Raw genomic sequence first — 19,813 nt, 5'->3', positions numbered from 1 at the left:
CATGCAGCACTCAAATGTTAATCGCTTAGATGGTCAATATGTTCCAATAAAGTTGAATCAAAAGGGAAAAAAATGATCCAATCATTTCAAATTTTAGGCACAAAGCTAAAATGCACACAAAAATACAGTACAATTTTAAAAGCAAAACAGACATTTAAAAAGAATCTTGGAAGCCAGGGGCGGTGGTTCATGCTTATAATTCTAGCACTTTGCGGGGCTGAGGTGAGCAGACCACTTGAGCCCAGGAGATCCAAACCAGCCTGGGGAACATGGAGAAGCCCTGCCTCCACAAAAATTACAAATGTTATCTGGGCGTGGTGGTGTGTGCCTACAGGCCCAGCTACTCGGGAGTCTGAGGTGGGAGGATCACTTGAGCCCAGGAGGTAGAGGTTGCAGTGAGCCGAGATCACACTACTGCAGTCCAGCCTGGGTGACAGAGAGAGACTCTGTCAAAAAAAAAAAAAAAATCCTGGAGGATCAAGATTCATATTTCATGTTTAGAAATCTTATGTAATAGGTAAATAAATTTAATAGAAACGTCAGATATCTAGACTTTCAGCCATAGATGAAATTTCTAGAGAGCTAACTTATAAATCTTATAGCAGGAAAATTAAAAAATGAATACTTGAAGGATGTACGTACTGACTCTGAGATTACACTAAAAATGGGAGAACTTTTAGGTATTTAAGATGATCTTTAAAAAAAAAAAAGACTGACTTTTCATTCTGCTTTAAATTGTTAATTGATGAATAAATATTTATGAAGTGCCTGTTAAGTGTCAACAGGGTTGCAGGTGATGAAGATACAGTGGTAAGTGAAACACATAAAGCCTCTACTCTCAGGGAATTTACTTACATTCAAGTAAGTAAACATGAGCTCAAGGACAGACAAGACATCAAGTAAGGAAGAAAATTCATATAGTGAAAAGCATCACACAAAAAAAACAAAGGGTAGTGGTATACTAAGGATTGAAAAAATTGTTCTGTAAAGAGCCAGATAGTAAACATTTTAAGTTTTGCAGGTCAAGGGGCAAAACACGTATTTTTTAGGCACTTATATAATGAAAAAGAAAACACATTCCCACAAAATAGTTTTTCAAAACTCAACATATAATAATGCATACATAAAACAGGTAAAGATACGTGAACACAAAGATTAGGCAATACTATAAGTGTCTACTAACAGGGACTGGTCAAAAAAAAATTCTGTTAGCTGTTTAAAAATTTGTGGTAGAACAACACATCTTGAAACAGAAAAGTGTTCAAAGGCATATTGCTAAAGTGAAACAGTTAAGTGGAAGAAAAGTAAAACATCTCATTTGGGGTGCAAGCAATGGCACACACATTTTATGTGCGATGAAATTTCTGGAAGGATATATAAGTAAATTAAGAACTAAATTCTGGGGGAGTGGTGACTTTTATATTCTATCTTATCCTGGCAGTTTAATTTTTTAAAAGCTATGATTGTGTTCCTTTATAATTAAAAACTAATAAAAACAAGAAATTTTCAATGAAGAAAAGTTTACTATATGAAATGAATCAAATAACGGCTCATGCTATTAAGTGAAAAGAAATAAGCTGTAAGTTCTACATGCAGATCTAGAAAAAAAAAATCCTTTTTGAATTCCTTTTAGCCACACACTCCTAATTTTTTTTACGACTCATCTTGTATTGAGTCAGAAATCCCAAAGAACATTTCAGAAGTTACAGAATAGCATGTATACTGATTCTATCCAAACATAAAAACAAACATATATTTTAAAAAATGACTAAAAGGAAATATGCCAGTTAATACTGGCTACCTTCTAAGTGGAAAGAAAAGTTCTGCTTACTACTTCATTCAATTCTGTATCATTGGACTTTTAAAAAGTAGCAAAATAATACATACAAACAAGGGCAACAGAATACCATAGTCTTTAAGATACTTACAATAAAAACCAACAGCTGTATGCAGCAAAAATAAAGCAAAGTCAAAGTAAGCAATCAGAAACAAACTTACAGTTCTGTAGCTTTGCCCCCACTTTCATTCTGATCTAGTAATAACTTTGAAAATGCAGGATAAATATAGGTAAGCTCAAGACTGATAAACACTAATCAAACTTGGCTGTTACATATGTCTTATAATATACATATGTGACGTACATGGCTCACTTAAATTTTTGTGTTGTACAAATCACATAAGAAGCTGAATTTGGAATTAACTGGGAATTGATGTTTTCTTCAATCCAAATATAAATAATATCCATCACTAGATAAAAAACTTTTCACAAAATTACATATTTGGGGGTTTAAAAATATAAGTTAAATACCTATCATATATGTGTTCACATTACTGGTATAAGCACATGCTGCAGACTGAGACATATCAGATGTTCTCTGAACAGGTTTTAAAAAGGCATCTTCATCTTTAGTCCTTTTAACATGTTCTCAAGGAGAGAATTATGTAATCAACCTGAAATCAAGTTGAGTAACACACCTTCTCTTTAGAGGTCTGAATTTCAGCTCCATGGGGACTTACTTTCTAAAACATAATAATTTCAACCTCTTCTCTTTGTTCCCCCAGCTAAATCTCTAACTTCTCTCTCGCCTCTTCCTACAACCCTATCCCTTATTCCCTCAGCCCCACATCCTACATATACCTATGGCAAACAGACAGCCATATAAACTATTAAAACTACAAATCGTAAGATCCCTAATACTTGTTTTATGAAAGCATATATTTAATTTGTGCTTTGGAAGTACGAAAACACTTTATTTTTGGATATTCTATGTAGTGTGAAAAGCACTGCTGTAGAACACACACACAGAGACATAGAAATAAATTCCCATCCTGCCACATAGCAAACAATAGGAGACTGACTCTGTGGCAGAAGGAGGTCGGTTTCCCAGGTGAAGTAACACTTGAGTTCAGCACTGACTTAAATAAAAAGGTTCACTGGACATGCAAGGAGAGGGCCATGGGTGGCAAACACGGGCAAAGAAAGGGCATTCTGAAAGTTCATGCCATACTCAGGAAGGAGGGATGAAGTAATAGTGGGGAGAGAATGACAGAACAGGAGGCTAGAAAGGGGGTTCAGGTCAGCAACACTTCTTCACCCTGGTGGTGACATTTCTTTTATGTACCAAGAACTGAATCCAGTTTGCAGTTTTCTTACCTCTGTGATATCTTAGTGCTTGCTTTACCCTTTCCGGTAAATAGTTTAATTAACTTTATACCTTGGTAACAATCTTCACATTAACTTCGGATCAAATAACTGGAGTACTTTCTGTCTCATGAATGACACTTCCCTAATATAAAAATCACTACAAATGTCTTAGGAAAGTAATGACTCATTAAATCTTTGTTCTAAAAAGAAGACTGGTAGCCATGTAAGAGAGTGTGATGTGTCAGAACATGTTATTGGGTTTAATAATCTCTCTAGTGGTTAAGTGGCAACTGAAATATAAAGGAAGAAACCATGTGCAGAATGACTTTCACTAAACTGTTACTATGTTATGTCCTGAGGTTTTTACTGAAGTTGCTATAATAAAACATGAATTTTACCACAGCACTTATATTTCCATCTAATACCAAGATGGAACTGAGTTTCCTCCCTTTTTACACTAGTTGCTAGGAACTTTAGAGTCAGAACTGAAGGTGAATCAGAACTATGCTTCTTTTGGTAGAAGCATTTTTTTCTCCCACGTTTCCTTGGACTCAATTATATGTTTCAGTGCTTAATTGTATGTGCTTTATATTGAAAACCATCTTAAATCCTTTAAGTGATGGATATATAATTATTCAAAGTTGAAGGTTTTCTTCTTTGTAACAAAATTTTAGATTATATAATTGTGACAATTTTTGCCTCACGACATGAATAGATGCAAAAATAATAACTTGACATTCCACACTGAAAGTACAAACAACAATGAAAATTATGCTATAATGCTTTGATAACAATACATGACAAATACAACAACTTTAGCTTCAGGTGTTTGAGAAAAAATCTGCTTTTAGAAAATTACGAACACTTTTCTGATAGAAAAAGGTGAGGCCACTTAGATTAAAATAATCTGCCTTATTCTTTCCCACACCCTGGGTAAGACATATCTTGGCTGAGAAGGGTCTCTGTTTTCACTCTACTGCTTAGATTAGGATTACTAAAAGATACCTAATTCTGTGGTTAGAGGTAGTCTCTTTTTTTTTTTTTTTTGAGATGGAGTCTCGATCTGTCACCCAGGCTGGAGTACAGTGGCGCGATCTCGGCTCACTGCAAGCTCTGCATCCCAGGTTCACACCATTCTCCTGCCTCAGCCTCCCGAGTAGCTGGGACTACAGTCACCTGCCACCACGCCTGGCTAATTTTTTGAATTTTTAGTAGAGATGGTGTTTCACCGTATTAGCCAGGATGGTCTCAATCTACTGACCTCGTGATCCACCCGCCTCAGCCTCCTAAAAGTGCTGGGATTACAGGCGTGAGCCACCGCGCCTGGCCAGAGGCAGTCTCTTTTTCATGTACTTCTGTTCTATTTTAGAGGATGTACCATTCAAATTAACAGAACAAGACAATCTCCCTTTAGCTTTTGCATCAAGTCATAATCTAGAGTTAAGAGGGCTGCAAGTAACTCTAGTATTTGCTGCACAAGGCTTAACCATCTATTTGTTCATTTGGTACCAATATGGCAATATAAAATCACATATGAAAATTACCTGAAGGATTGGAAAAATCCAACATACTGGTGGTAGGCTGCAGGAGATCAGGGCTGCTGGATGAGAGTGTTCCAGGGATGGGCATTATAGCCAGACTATGCCTACAGTGCCTTGTTCCCACAATGCTGTCATCTTGTGATTGGCTTAGGCCTCCATCACTTCAAAAGAATGTCATATATCACTTTAAAGTATTTGAGAGTACTTAAGTAGTAAACATTTCTGTTCCCTGTGCACTAAGGCATAACAGAACCAAATCAAAGAGGTGATTTAAACAATTGAAATACTACAGCAATTTTTAAAAGACAATTGTAATGATAAAAACGGCACTAATATTTTTAACAATTACATTAAAATAAAATCTAACTTATACATCTAAGTAATTCTACCACATCCTAATTAAATTGTCTTATTTAGTGTCTACCAGTTTGGGTGAAGAAACGGAAGCTGAGTATTTAGGCAACCCTTCAAATTTGCCACTTTCAGTGGACACTAATATATGTATCCAAAAATGCACAGCCACACCATAGCAAGGTGTTCTCTTTCTCTTTCCCTTTCTCCAGAAAATCTCCGTGATCCTCTAGGAAAAAGAGGGAGTCTACATTCGAACCAAAAAATATGGCAGGTAGTAGATAATAATGGGGCCAAGGTCAAGTGACAAAGTAAGAGTGGTCTTTAAACACTGGACCAGAAAAAAAATAGAATTATGAAAATTACAGTCTCTAAAGTTCATTCTAAAGGGTACATTATTTCTTATTTAATTTCTCAAGTCTGATTATTTAAGCAAACAAAATATTCTTCCTTTTAAATATTTTAGAAATGTGACACAGACAACTTCTAACTCTACCTAAGAGAAAAAATAAAAACAAAGAAGCAAACACTGTCACTTAGGTTTTAGACACCCCCAGATTTTAGCTTACTTTTAAGCAAAACAGTCCTACAAAAACATAAGATAGCAGTGAAAAAAATTTCCATCAACATCAATAACCAAAAACTACTTCTAAGGGTTGTACTTATGTTAAAACCAATGCTGTTACTATTAATTCTTGTCTATATTTTATCAAATGCAGCATTCTGCCTAGTACTTGCTATGCATACAAACAGAAGTATCACAGAATACTTACCTATTATCATGAAAAAGATTAAGGTAGAGTATTATAAATGAATACTATGGAATACATTTAAATTATGTTAGATGTAAAATATAGGATCTTAGGTAGATTAGAAAACTATGCAAGATGGAGAGTTAAGACTATTAAACTGCTAAAGGACTGTTAATAGTTAGACATGAAAGAGAGGGCCAGGATATGACAGAGCTGAAGAGTCAGAGAAAAGCAAAGAGACATGGAAGAAAGCAAAGATTAGTGTTTCAAGGGCAAGTTCTGATGTCAGGCAGACCTGAGCTACTAGCTGCCTGACTCAGCCAAATTTCATTCTCTTTCTAAACTTTGGTTTTCTCATCTGTTAATGTGAGCAATACTATCTCCCCCAGGAATACTGAAAAATTAGGTAATATAGGCGAATGTTTTGGTGCAAAGGAAAACAGGACTTTAAGAATGGACTTACTTTTACAAAAATTAAAATGAGAACAGGGCTGGGCACGTTGGCTCACACCTTTAATCCCAGCACTTTGGGTGGCGGAAGTGGGTGAATCACCTGAGTCAGGAGTTTAAGACCAGCCTGGCCAACATGGCAAAACCCCATCTCTACTAAAAACACTAAAATTAGCCAGGAGTGGGGTGGTGCGTGCCTGTAATCCCAGCTACTCGGGAGGCTGAGGCAGAAGAATCGCTTGAACCCGGGAGGCGGAGGTTGCAGAGAGCTGAGATCACGCCATTCCACTCCAGCCTGGGCGACAGAGCAAGACTCCATATCAAAAAAAAAAAAAAATAATAATAATAATAAAATAAAATAAGAATAGTACAAACCCAGAAGGGAGAATTATTTATTTTACTCAATTTATATTAAAAAGTAGAGGTAGGTCCGAGTAAAGGTACTATAGAAACAGGAAGTGCTTTCCTGTGGCGAGAATTTGACAGATAAAGCTAAGGAGATATCTCATTTGATAAATAATTTGCATTTACCCTAAATAGACTCCTTATAATTTGGTTTGCATTCCTAAAGATCAGAGTTAAATGTTCTAAGGTTAGGTAAGAGAAAATAAGAGGAAAAAGCACTTTCAAAGGTATTTAAATTATATAGAAAATAAAGATTTTTTTTTTTAAAGTCTTTCTTTAATTGACTTTTGAAAACACATCAATTTTTGGACACAGAGGGTGTGATAACAATCCAAGGAAGCAAACCATTAAAGAGGCTGTCCAGTCCTACTACTAATAAAGTAGAAGCAACTTTAGCAACACTAAAAAGTTACAATTTTCTATTAAAGGGAATTAACCGCATCAGTGATTGCAGCAAGCTGGAATCACTATATAGATTAAGACGTACAGAAAATACAAAAAGTCCTTGTATCTCTTACTGATACTATTTAACATCGCTTCTGCTTTTGAATGCTCAATAGAGATAACATTGTGTAGCTATAAATATGTAAAGCTGGTTACAAAATTGTAGTAATTAAAGTGTGAGGTGCATAAATGAAAACTATACTGCTATGTACAATCCATGCTATGCCATGAATGAAACAGTATTTAGTTGGCAAAATTTCCATGCTTATTTGAAAGCTGAGTTGATAAAGCCCATTTGGCAAGTAATTGTATCATTCTTACCAAAACAGTCTCCTGAGAAGGTGATGCAGTAACAGAAGCAAAATTGTTTAAAAAAATTTCTCAATACTTTCCCAACATTAAATTTACTTAGGATAAAAGTACTTGGTTTCATATTATGAAACTAAAAAGGCCACATAAATATCAGCAATATGTAAATAAAAAAGAATCCCAATATTTAAAAAGCAAACAAAAAATATGTTGACAAGAAATGGGGAGGAAAAATACAATTCCTGTTAAGCAAGCAAGGCAGTTTATTTCTGGGATTGTTACAATGAATAATACAGAGATGTTACTTAGGCAACTGTGATTTTAAAAACAAAATAAAAGCTGCATAATTTTTAAAAAAGAAAAACAGATTTCCTGAAATGTGAAGAATTCTTAGGTCAATAAAAACCATACTTCTGTCTTAACTTACAGATGTAATTCAAACTAGTAACATTTTTCACTTTAATTTTTAGGAACATTCTTTTAAAATTATATCATGATTTCTTTGGGATTTTGGAATTATCTATTCTTATCTCAAGTATTTGTTCTTTCCTTACATTCTTCCTTTTCTGTGACAACTCATCCTCTACTCTTACAGAATTGAGTGCTGCTAAAGGCAGAGAACAAGTTTCTGTTCTTGGTGCCTCTTCCAAAGAAGTCTGGCACACAGGAGATGCTCAGAAATTGAGAAACTGAACTCATTAAACATTTTTTTCAATTAAAAAATAACAAATGTTCAAGAAGAAAACTTGTAAAACACAAAAAGAAAGCACAGAAGGGAAAAATTACCCATGAAACCATGCCTTCCAAAAACCACAATCAACATTATGGTATTTTTCCTTCTAGTCATTTTTCTGATGTATAGTACAATTTATTTAATCAATCCTTGCAGTTGGACATTTAGGGTGTTCCAATTTTGTTTTAGTATAGATAAAACAACTTACAGCATCTATATATAAATCTTCATCTAATTACTATTAGAAATAGAACTACTGAATCAAAGAATTTTGTCATTTTAAAATATTTACTGGCCGGGTGCGGTGGCTCAAACCTGTAATCCCAGCACTCTGGGAGGCTAAGGCAGGTGGATCACTTGAGGTCAGGAGTTCCAGACCAGCCTGGCCAACACGGTGAAACCCTGTCTCTATTAAAATTAAAATTTATGTATGTATGTATTTATTTATTTCTATTTTTATTTTTCAGTTGGAGTTTCACTCTGTCGCCCAGGCTTAAGTGCAGTGGCATGACCTTGGCTTGCCACAACCTCCGCCTCCCCGGGTTCAAGTGATTTCCCTGCCACAGCCTCCCGAGTAGCTGGGATTACAGGCATGTGCCACACCATGCCTAGCTAATTTTTGTAGTTCTCTTGCCTCAGCCTCCCAAGCAGCTGGGATTAAAAGTGTGCGCCACTATGTCCAGCTAGTTTTTTGTATTTTTGATAGAGATGGACTTTCACAATGTTGGTTGGGCTGGTCTCAATCTCCTGGCCTCAAGTGATCCCTCCATGTTGTCCTCCCAAAGTGCTGGGATAACAGGTGTGAGATAGCGTGTCCAGCCAGAATTTTGCCACTTTTAAAGCTTTTAATAAAAAGGCATCACTTTATATTAGCACACCATTTTAAACTTTTATAAACTTATTACATTATCAGTTCTGTCCCTGATCATTCTTTTTGTCAGTCTGTGATGAAACAAACGGTATCCAGGATTAAACTGTATATCCTGGATCAGTATCAATACAGAACATCTGAGTCATGTTTTCTGCCTATTTTTCCATTGAAGTTTTAGTGATTTTTTTTCCTATTTGATTTCTGAGAGCTCTTTATATATAAAGGATAGTATACTTTTGTGTAGCAGAAGGAATTGTCTGAATTCACTTCAAGTGACTGTCAAGAAATATAAGATACATTCTCAAAAAAGCAAAATGGCTAGTCTGAAAGGTAAGACAGCTCTCCCAACAAAACAGCCTCCAGAAACCTTTGACTTCCAAGATAACTTATTTTTTCTGTATTTATGTGGCTGAAATACTTTGCATTTTACTCCTTGGAAACATGTTTGGAAGGGACAGACAGGTTAATATAAACTTCTGCAGTGCAGCATTTTATTCATATTTATACTCATAACCAAGCGTTTTCTTGTTGACACAAAGCAAGAGATCCAATAATCCCTTCTGAGTTTAAGTAAAACTATTTTTACCAGAGAGTCCTCTTTTTTGGGTACCAATATAAAGTTATAATGCTTGAAAATATTCAACTGACTGTTCCTGGTGACCTCAGTTCTACACCTCTTGCTGCAACCAAAGACAGAATTCAGGTATAGTAACTAATTCCCACACCTCTCACCAAAGGATAATATGGAGTTGAGATACTGATTAGCTGCCTAAAACTTGAGTACAGCTGGTTAGAATGTGATAGTAACAAGTTGAAGACAGTTATAATTATAGTGTTGTCTGTCTTTAGATGATACATGTCACAACTGTGTCACTGGTCAAAATGAGATGCAGTTAATGGGAGAAAGATGTATTCCAGACAAAACCCATTAAGGTTTCTAGAAGTGGAACTCAGGGCATTACCCCCTGAGGAATTCTCCTCATGCATTCTTTTCTGCCTTCTGGATCCTCGGTCTTGTCCCTTTTCCACAGTGACTTCCAGTCATCCCCAACTGTCCCCGACCTCTTCAGTGTAGGCTGGCCCCTCTATCATTGTCCTTACTCAATCCCCATTTGTGAGACCATGCATTTTTTTATAGTGTTCGCTACAGTACACTCAACATTCAAAAATTTTGGTATTTTAAAGTAATGATTTCTATAAGCCACTCGACCTCAAGGATAGAATGAGTAATGAACTTTTAGAAAAAGTTCAGGGTATTTTAATCCTCTGAGTTCCAAATTAAATGAGAAGCAAATGTGTTTCCCTGGCTGGAAATAAGAACTCAGGAAGATGAGCATTTCTGACTGGAAAATCTCTGAGATTTTTTAATTATTGAAAAAATATTTAAAAATAGCTATCACTAAAGATGAGAGCTGACAAAATTCCAAGTTGCCTCCCAATGGTTCACTCTGCTATCACTGCTATATTGTGCTGTATCCACAACCGCAAATCACTAACATGGCCATCAGAGAGGTCTTCCTAAAAGAACAAATTTTATCAAATCACATGTCTTCTTATGGCTCCCAGTCATGACATGATGAAGTCTATTATCTTTAGCATAATATTCAAGGTCCCTCATAGCCTACTTCTCTTGCTCCGGCTCTAGTTATATACACAGAAACACAATCTATTCAAACCTAACAAGTTTGTTCCTGCCTCCGCTTATCAACCTGTAATGTGAGAACTTTGCAATTTGCTTAGATTATCAACTCTTGGAGGATAAGAACCTTGGTCTATTTATCTTCCTGTCTCTGGCTTAGTATATAATAAATGTGTGGAGGATAAGGGTTCCTGATGTGAATTTCTCAGAGGTAAGGACTATCTCTTTTTGTTTGTGTAACTATCATCTGGCAAATTACCAGGAACTTTCAGGAGGCAAATAAGTATTTTCTTTTAATGTATTTTTTTGAACTTGCTTTATTTCGTTCACTGATTATTCACTGTCTTAACTTATTCAATAAATATGAACTAAGTGCCCAGTATGTGCTAAGTTATTATACTGCTCTTGATTAGAACTTTGGTAATTGCTTCAGGAAGTTGCTAATGTAATATATACCAGAGTCATCCCCCAATCATGACAATTTAGTGGTCTAATTCCATCAGTATTTTACATACCTTAATTTACATTTAAAATCTTCAAGTATTACTAAGTTTTGGTGATATCCCATTTTGGAAATAGAAATAGGTCTGATTAAAAAGTTCAACTTTAGAATTCAGGAAGGAATAAATGCTGCTGCAAAGGAAAAATGATTAAAAAAAAACAAAAACAAAAACTGGTGAATGAGTCCCAAGATTTAAGGTGTACAATTTGTACAGATCAGGAGACTAAAATTGGACCAAAAATATTTAAAAATAGATTTCACAAAATAAAATGAGCAGTCTTTTCCAAAATTCAAAATAATGCTATTATATAATCTGAAAGTTGTAACTACATGAAAGTGATAGGGAGAAGTTCAAATGTATTCTTATTTAAGTACTGTTTGAAGACTTTATGATACACTAGTTATATAATAAAGCAAAACTTACCCAAGTCTCCCCCCACCCCAAATAAAAACTTTATAGTGAAGATGAAAATTCCTGCATGGTTAAGATTGGCATTACCTACCTAAATAGCTTTGGAGGCAAGATACTAAATCGTGTTTTATCCAAAATCTTCCTGATTTTGTTTCTTCCACCTGAAACAGTATTTGCTTTAACTTTCTTACTTCCTTTCTCCTGTGATGTCTGTTCAATATCTCCTGGCACATGCTGGATAGAATGGCGATTACTTTTTTTTTCAGCAATTTTGGGAATATGAGGAACACCAGATTTCTCTTGTTCAGTCCTAAAAAGTAACTCTTTGAACACTGTGGAAATAAAACAAATGTGTCATTTCTTTTCTTCTCTTTAGAAAATTTTTATACCAACAACAAATTTTAAGGATAAACACAGTGATTTTCCATTATTTGAACTTTCGCAGTCTCATTCAACTAAACATTGTCAAGTATTTACCCGTCCTTTAGCAGCTATATCTACTTCTTTCTTTAGTTTTTATACCTGATTATACTTCTGATGTTGCCCAACACTAATACAAGGAAAGTCAGTGGGGGGAAAGGGAAAGGAAGAAGGCAGACTACAGGCAAGTTTGAAAAAAACAGATTCCTATTGAGGTAGTAAGTAATATAACACAAATCCACTAATTTTACAGAAACAGATATTTAGGTTCCATTGTATGTTATTCCTTATAATACAGCTGACCCTTGAGCAACATCAGGTTGAACTATGTGGGTCCATTTATACTTGGATTTTTTTCAACCAAACATGGATTGAAAATACAGTATTCTTGGGATGCAAAAACCTGCATATGGCTCTGAAGAACCAACTGTGAGTCTGGAATATGCACAAATTTTGGTATACATGGGGTGGAGGTCCTGTAAACAACCCTATGCATATACCGAGGGATAACTACATATGTCACTTGAGAGGAGACCTCACTACTATAGTCAGGTTCAGATGTAAAATTTAGATGAGAAAAGCTTTGTTGGTCTTTATTTTTACTTTTACCAAAAAACAGTAACTTTGTTTATTTATTGATTGATTTTGAGACGGAGTCTCACTCTGTCGCCCAGGATGGAGTACAGTGGCGCAATCGCAGCTCACTGCAACCTCCACCTTCCGGGTTCAAGCGATTCTACTGCCTCAGCTTCCAGAGTAGCTAGGATTACAGGCATGTATCACCACACCCGGCTAAGTTTTGTATTTTAGTAGAGGTGGGGTTTCCCCATCTTGGCCAGGCTGGTCTCGAACTCTTGACCTCAGGTGATTCACCCACTTCGGCCCCTCAAAGTGCTGGGATTACAGGCATGAGCCACCATGCCCAGCCTAATTTTGGTAATTTAAATTTGGTAATATATAACGATTCCTCACAGTCACATTTATGAGGCTATGTCATTCGGTAAAGCTGCTAAAAAATATCCATTTCAGTGGTCTGAACTAAACAAGTAAACAACCAATCATATCTTAGATACTGCCTTTTTTTTTTTTTTTTGAGACAGTCTCTCGCTCTAGTTGTCCAGGCTGGAGTGCAATGGTGCAATCTTGGCTCACCACAACTTTCGCCTCCTGGGTTCAAGCGGTTCTCCTGCCTTGGACTCCCGAGTAGCTGGGATTACAGACATGACACCACCATACCTGGCTAATTTTGTATTTTTAGCACAGATGGGGTTTCTCCATGTTGGTCAGACTGGTCTCAAACTCCTGACCTCAGGTGATCTGCCCGCCTCGGCCTCCCAAAGTGCTGTTTAATAGCATTGTAACTGTGTGTGCTCGTTATCCTTTCATTTCTGTCCCTATTTTTTTAAATTTACACAATCATTTCTCTTCTTTAAAACAAACTACAAGCTCCACACATTTTTACTTACAATTACATACTTAGGTCCAGTGGAGAAATTTAACAGTTTTTTTTTTTTTGAGGCAGAGTCTTGCTCTGTTGCCCAGGTTGGAGTACAGGCGTGAGCCACCATGTCTGGCCCTTTTTTTTTTCTTTTTTTGAGAAAGGGTCTCACTCTGTTGCCCAGGCTGGAGTTCAGTGGCATGATTACAGTTCACTGCATCCTTGGCCTTCCTGGGCTCAGGTGATCCTCCCACCTCAGCCTCTTGAGCAGCTGGGATTGCAGGTGTGTGCCTCCATGCCAGGTTAATTTTTGTATTTTTTTGTAGAGATGGGGTTTTGACATGTTGCCAAGGATGACCTCGAACTTCTAGGCTCAAGAGATCTGCCTGTTTCAGCCTTCCAAAGTGCTGGGATTATAGGCATAAGCCACCGTGCCCGGCCTCTGATATCTTTCTATCAAGTCTAACTAAGTCTGGTGAATTACTTCATCCTTAATGAGGGTGCAGGTACATTTGGGAAATTACTTTTTTAGCAATCTATTTGCCTACACCAAATTTTTGCCTTGTGAGGATGGCTACATCTCCTTGGGATAAAGCAAAGATAAATCTGTATAAGGTAAATATCTAGCAGTGATGAGTCATGGCGCTGAGGAAGTCTGAATTACAGAGAAATAGTGGTTGTGTATTCTTAGAATAGAGTTAAATGTCTTCAGCTGCATGAGCTGTGGAAGCAAACACTCAGCTTATCATTAGAAATAGCTTTGAGCAGTATATGCGGCACCTTTTTTATTTTTTAAGCTATAAATTATGTAAACATGCCCACTGAAAAATCCAATCACAGAGAATTTTTCTGGAAAACAACAGAAAAGAAAAGCAAGAGTTTCCCACAAAATCAAAGAACTTACAAGTAAGACAGAAATGGATAAAGCCTTAAGAATGGATTAAAACATTTACAACTTGGTATTCACTTGTAAAATCTGGACTGATTTGAAGGTTTCAACAGAAGGACGATACCACATTACCAAAGCACAGTGCAAGTTTATGAAAAGTACATTTTTCTGCTTTCAAAATGATGGAGACTTTTTAGAAGTTACCTTCCATAAAGTCTGCATGATTAAAATAAAGTAAAATATTTTTAAAATTTCACTTTAAGCCATATGGTAATAATATATATACACACACACACACACGCACATGTGGTGTGCATGTGTGAGTATGTATATATGTACATTTATATATGTATTTTTTGGAAACAGGGTCAGGTGTCACTCTGTCGTCCAGGCTGGAGATCACAGCTCACTGCAGCCTTGACTTTATGGACTCATGTGATCCTCCCACTTTTGCCTCCTGGGTAGCTGGGACTACAGGCATGTGCTACTGCGCCCAGCTCATTTTTTCTATTTTTGTAGAGATGCGGTCTCACTATGCTTCCTAGGCTAGTCTTGAACTCCTGGGCTCAAACAATCCTTCTGCCTCGCCCTCCCAAAGTGATGGGATTATAGGGGTGAGCCACCACGACCAGCCAATACTTTTTAAATCTAAAATTCAGACATTCACTCATTCAAAAATTATTAACCTATAAATATAGGTCAGGTACTTCACTTGATGTTTGTATAATACTCCTGTTGTGGAACTTATAGTCAGTCTAAGACGCATAAAACATAACCAGAGGAAGTACTTAAAACAGCAGGAAAGGGCAATCTTCCTTAAGCAAGTCAGTCACCTTGGAAAAAGAAATCAAAAAGATGAGATTTTAACTAGGCAAAGAAGGAGGATGAGTAATCCTAGGTAGAGAAAATCCCAAGTTCAAAGTCCGTGTGGTAGAAGGAAAGTTCAAGAAAATGAAAATGACTAGAGAACAAGGTAGAGGCCAGATAATGCTATGCTAAAGTATTCAAATTTTCTGTTGGAGTAACAGGAAAACTTTGAGGGGGCAGATTTCCTTAGTAGTGTGTATATAAGGTAACTGAATCATTTTTAAAAATTGTTAAATTTGGCTGGGTGTGGTGGCTCATGCCTGTAATCCCAGCACTTTGGGAGGCTGAGGAGGGCGGATCACCGGAGGTCAGGAGTTCGGGACCAGCTTGGTCAACATGGTGAAACTCCACCTCTACTAAAAATACAAAAATTAGCTGGGCATGGTGGCAAGTGCCTGCAATCCCAGCTACTCCAGAGGCTGAGACAGGAGAATCGCTTGAACCTGGGAGGCGGAAGTTGCAGTGAGCAGAGATAGAGCCATTGCACTCCAACCTGGGCAACAGAGCAAGACTCTGCCTCAAAAAAAAAAAAAAAACTGTTAAATTTCTCCACTGGACCTAAGTATGTAATTGTAAGTAAAAATGTGTGGAGCTTGTAGTTTGTTTTAAAGAAGAGAAATGATTGTGTAAATTTAAAAAAATAGGGACAAAAATGAAAGGATAATGAGCACACACAGTTACAATGCTATTAAACAGCAATATCAGATATTGTACATAAACCAAAAGTGCCAAACAATCTATAAAAGCTTAAATTTGACTACATAAAAACTAAAAATGTCTCTCTTCTTACATACATGTATATGAGTTCACAAACACAAGGAACAAAAGTCAAAACACAAACCACTTGCGGAAAATACTTTCAACTTTTCAACTCTTTAAAAAGAGTTGAAAGATACTATTTTAATTTATAAAGTGCTCAAACAAGTCAATAAAAGATGAGGAACTATAAAAAGGGGCAGACGAAATTAAAAGACTTTATAGAGGCCAGGTGTGGTGGCTCACACCTGTAATCCCAGCACTTTGGGAGGCCAAGGTGGGTGGATCACGAAGTCAGGACATTGAGATCATCCTGGCTATCACGGTGAAACCCCGTATCTATTAAAGAATACAAAAAATTTGCAGGGTGTGGTGGTGGGCACCTGTAGTCCCAGCTACTCAGGATGCCGAGGCAGGAGAATGGTGTGAACCTGGGAGGCGGAGCTTGCAGTGAGTGGAGATTGTGCCACTGCACTCCAGCCTGGGTGACAGAGCGAGACTCCATCTCAAAAAAAAAAAGACTTTATAGAAAAGAAATGCCAAAACACACAAAAAAGGTGCTCAACCTTACTTGTTATTAAATAACATACATTGAAATTTAAAAGGCTGATTACACCCACGGCAGAGGCTTTTTTTTTGACACAGAGTCTTGCTCTGTTGTTAGGCTGGAGTGCAGTGGTGCAATCTCGGCTCACTGCAACCTCCGCCTCCCAGGTTCAAGCAATTCTCCTGCCTCAGCCCCCCGAGTAGCTGGGACTACAGGTGCCCGCCACCACACCTGGCTAATTTTTGTATTTTTAGTAAAGACAGGGTTAGCCAGGATGGTCTCGATCTCTTGACCTCGTGATCTGCCCGCCTGGGCCTCCCAAAGTGCTGGGATTACAGGCATGAGCCACTATACCCGGCCAAGACACTCTTATACACTGATGAATGAAGCACAGATTGTGATAAAACTTTCAGAAAGTAAAACCTTGTACTGTCTGTCAAAAGTAATTCCACTTTGAGAAATTTATCATATAGATGGATTATATGAACATAAAAGTACAAAGAATTTTTATTATATCTCTGTTAATAGCAAAAGCTATAAACAATCTAAAATATCTAGCAATATGACATTAACTCAACAGATTATGGTGATAATAGAATTCTATGTAATAATAAAAATTATATAACAAGTAGGTCTGTATGAACTGATGTGAAATGGCACAGAATATTATACACAGTATGGTTCCACTGTATATCTATTTTTAGTATTTTAGTTTTCAAAATACATGCACGTATTACTTTTATTAAAACTTAAAAAGACAAGTTACCTGAGAAATGGGATTTTGGGATTTAGAGACAGAGTCTTGCTCTGTTGCCCAGGCTGGGACGCAGGGACACAATCACAGCTCATTATAGTCTTGAATTCCTGGGCTCAAGTGATCTTCCTGCCTCAGCCTCCCAAGTAGCTGGGACTACAGGTGCACGCTACCATGCCCAGCTAAATTTTAGTGTTGAGCAGAGACCAGGTCTCACTATGTTGCCCAGGCTGGTCTTGGAACTCCTAGCCTCAAGCGATCCTCCCGCCTCAGCCTCCTAAAATGCTAGGATTACAGGCATGAGCCACCATGCTTGGCTAGAAGTGGGATTTTTATTTTATTATTATTTTTTTTGAGACGGAGTCTTGCTCTGTCACCAGGCTGGAGTGCAGTGGCGCGATCTCGGCTCACTGCAAGCTCCGCCTCCCGGGTTCACACCATTCTCCTGCCTCAGCCTCCTGAGTAGCTGGAGTAGCTGGGACTACAGGCGCCCACCACCACGCCTGGCTACTTTTTTGTATTTTTTAGTAGAGATGGGGTTTCAGCGTGTTAGCCAGGATGGTCTCGATCTCCTGACCTTGTGATCCGCCCGCCTTGGCCTCCCAAAGTGCTGGGATTACAGGCATGAGCCACCCCGCCCGGCCTAGAAGTGGGAGTTTTGAAGATGTTAGAAAGCTGTGGAAGCCAAGAGGAACAGATTAATTAAAATTCCAGAATAGGAACAGAGTAAACTGAGATCGCCAGCTGTTTTCTTCTCTGGGTGCATTTGCTTAATCTAAACATGAGGTGTGGGTCAGGTAGAGGAACTCTTGGAGGAGAAAGAGAACTTCAGATGGCTGTGAGCACTTGCATGGAAACTAGAATACAATGAAGCCTAAAAGCAGTGTCACTTTTCTCCACAGGACAACTGCTATTAGTAGGACTTCCCTTTTCTCACTCCTCAAGCCAGGCCTCTCCTGAGTACTGTACCACAGTACTCACATCCAGGTTTCAGGTTGCCTTGAGTCCAACCTAGGGCATACTAGAATTAAAATAATAGTGAATTTATTGCTGGTGGCGGTACTTTGAATTACGGTATTCTTTTATGAATTGCCTGTTGTTATTTGCTGTTCAGAGTTCTCAAATAAGTGGGTCATGATTCTGTCCAGGTTTACTATTAAGCTCAGTGGGAGATGAAGGGTGGTGTGTGTTTACTCCATCTTATCTGGAAATGGAACACTTAATTTGATTTTTATCTTCATGGACATAAGATAGCAAACTTATAATCTGTGTCGGATATTCTGGAGCACCTGTGCTTCTGTTTCTGTTGGTTCTGGCTCATACTGACTTTTAAGAGTACCTCATAATCTTTACTTGACTCTGTTTTTAAAAAAACTATTTTTAGAAATAACAAGTTGCTGTTGGTATCCTCTAAAGAAGATATTTATTTTCTTTTGTCAGGCACCTGTAATCTAAGTCCAGGGCCAAAACTGTAAGTTTCTCTGGGTCACCTAGATGGTCAGTTAGGTACAGCACACATCCACCTCAGACAGAGCCTTTCAAAGTCTCAATCCTAGCAAGCGTTGTAATGCTACAGTTTTGGGCACTGAACTACAAACCTGCAAGTTTATCAAGGAGATCCTCTCAGTTGTATTCTATGGATGGGAAAATGGCCCTGGAAAAAAAGACGTCACTTTGGGATACGGTCCCAGGAGTGGGAAAAGGCTTTGACACATCCAGAGTTTTTCACTATCTTTTTGGATTGTTATGTTTGTTTATAGTTTTTCATATTTAGTCTAGCTCTTTTAAGTTGTCTTCAGTCAATACTGGAAGTAGAAAGTGGACACAAGTTTTGTTTAATACTTTTAATTTTCCTCAGCTCATTGTAAGGCCTTTGAAATATGAGTCACATCTTTCTTTTACTCTGGGATATTCTCCGCTATTATTTCCTACATATCTTCTTCCTCACGTTTTCTTTTGGATATCCTGGAATAGAGCTTAATTTTACTTTGTCTTTTTGTTCCACAGTCTGGGAGATTTTTCTCAACTTTATTATCTATTCTTTCAAATGAATGTTTTTGTCTGTAAGTTATTTCTTTCTCAATGATTGTTGTTTATTCTTTCCTAATATCCTGTTCTTGTTTCAACGAATAATTTTTTTTTTTTTTGAGACGGAGTCTTGCTCTGTCCCCCAGGCTGGAGTGCAGTGGCGCAATCTCAGCTCACTGCAAGCTCTGCCTCTCAAGGGATAAATTTTTAAATTGCTCTGTGCAGCGTTCTAGAAATGTTTTTCTTCTCTTCTTTAAATATTTTCTCCAGAATGTGTAAGATCACTCACTAGGTCTCTACCACACCCTCTCAATGATCCTGATTCTCCTTATGCTTGGTGATCCCTGAACGTCGGTTTTAAGTAATATAAAAGGACCGAGAATGGTTTGCTCTGGTATTGTGTCTGGAGTTGGTTCCTTCCGGTGGGTTCTTGGTCTCGCTGACTTCCAAGAATGAAGTCGCGGACCTTCATGGTGAGTGTTACAGCTCTGAAAGATGGTGTGTCTGAAGTTTGTTCCTTCAGATGTGTCTGGAGTTTCTTCCTTCCGGTGGGTTCGTGG

At 37.5% G+C, this 19,813-nt stretch overlaps 1 protein-coding gene across 7 annotated transcripts in view; it reads right to left on the bottom strand.

Annotated features, from left to right (window-relative positions):
• RAPGEF6 (Rap guanine nucleotide exchange factor 6) overlaps positions 1–19,813 on the bottom strand; it is a 224,999-nt gene that overhangs the window by 44,952 nt on the left and 160,234 nt on the right. For all 7 annotated transcript variants that reach the window (XM_033181331.1, XM_033181325.1, XM_033181327.1 and 4 more), the window contains 2 exons: positions 11,646–11,886; positions 4,690–4,847 (listed from right to left, as the gene is read on the bottom strand). In XM_033181331.1, coding sequence (XP_033037222.1) covers positions 4,690–4,847; positions 11,646–11,886 — 399 coding nt within the window. The remainder of the gene's footprint in view (positions 1–4,689; positions 4,848–11,645; positions 11,887–19,813) is intronic.

The sequence above is a fragment of the Trachypithecus francoisi genome, unplaced genomic scaffold, assembly GCF_009764315.1.
Source record: "Trachypithecus francoisi isolate TF-2019V2 unplaced genomic scaffold, Tfra_2.0 Lachesis_group2, whole genome shotgun sequence".
Taxonomy (NCBI): Eukaryota; Metazoa; Chordata; class Mammalia; order Primates; family Cercopithecidae; genus Trachypithecus; species Trachypithecus francoisi.
Note: the sequence above shows the minus strand (reverse complement) of the source record. Positions and strands in the feature narration are given on the sequence as shown.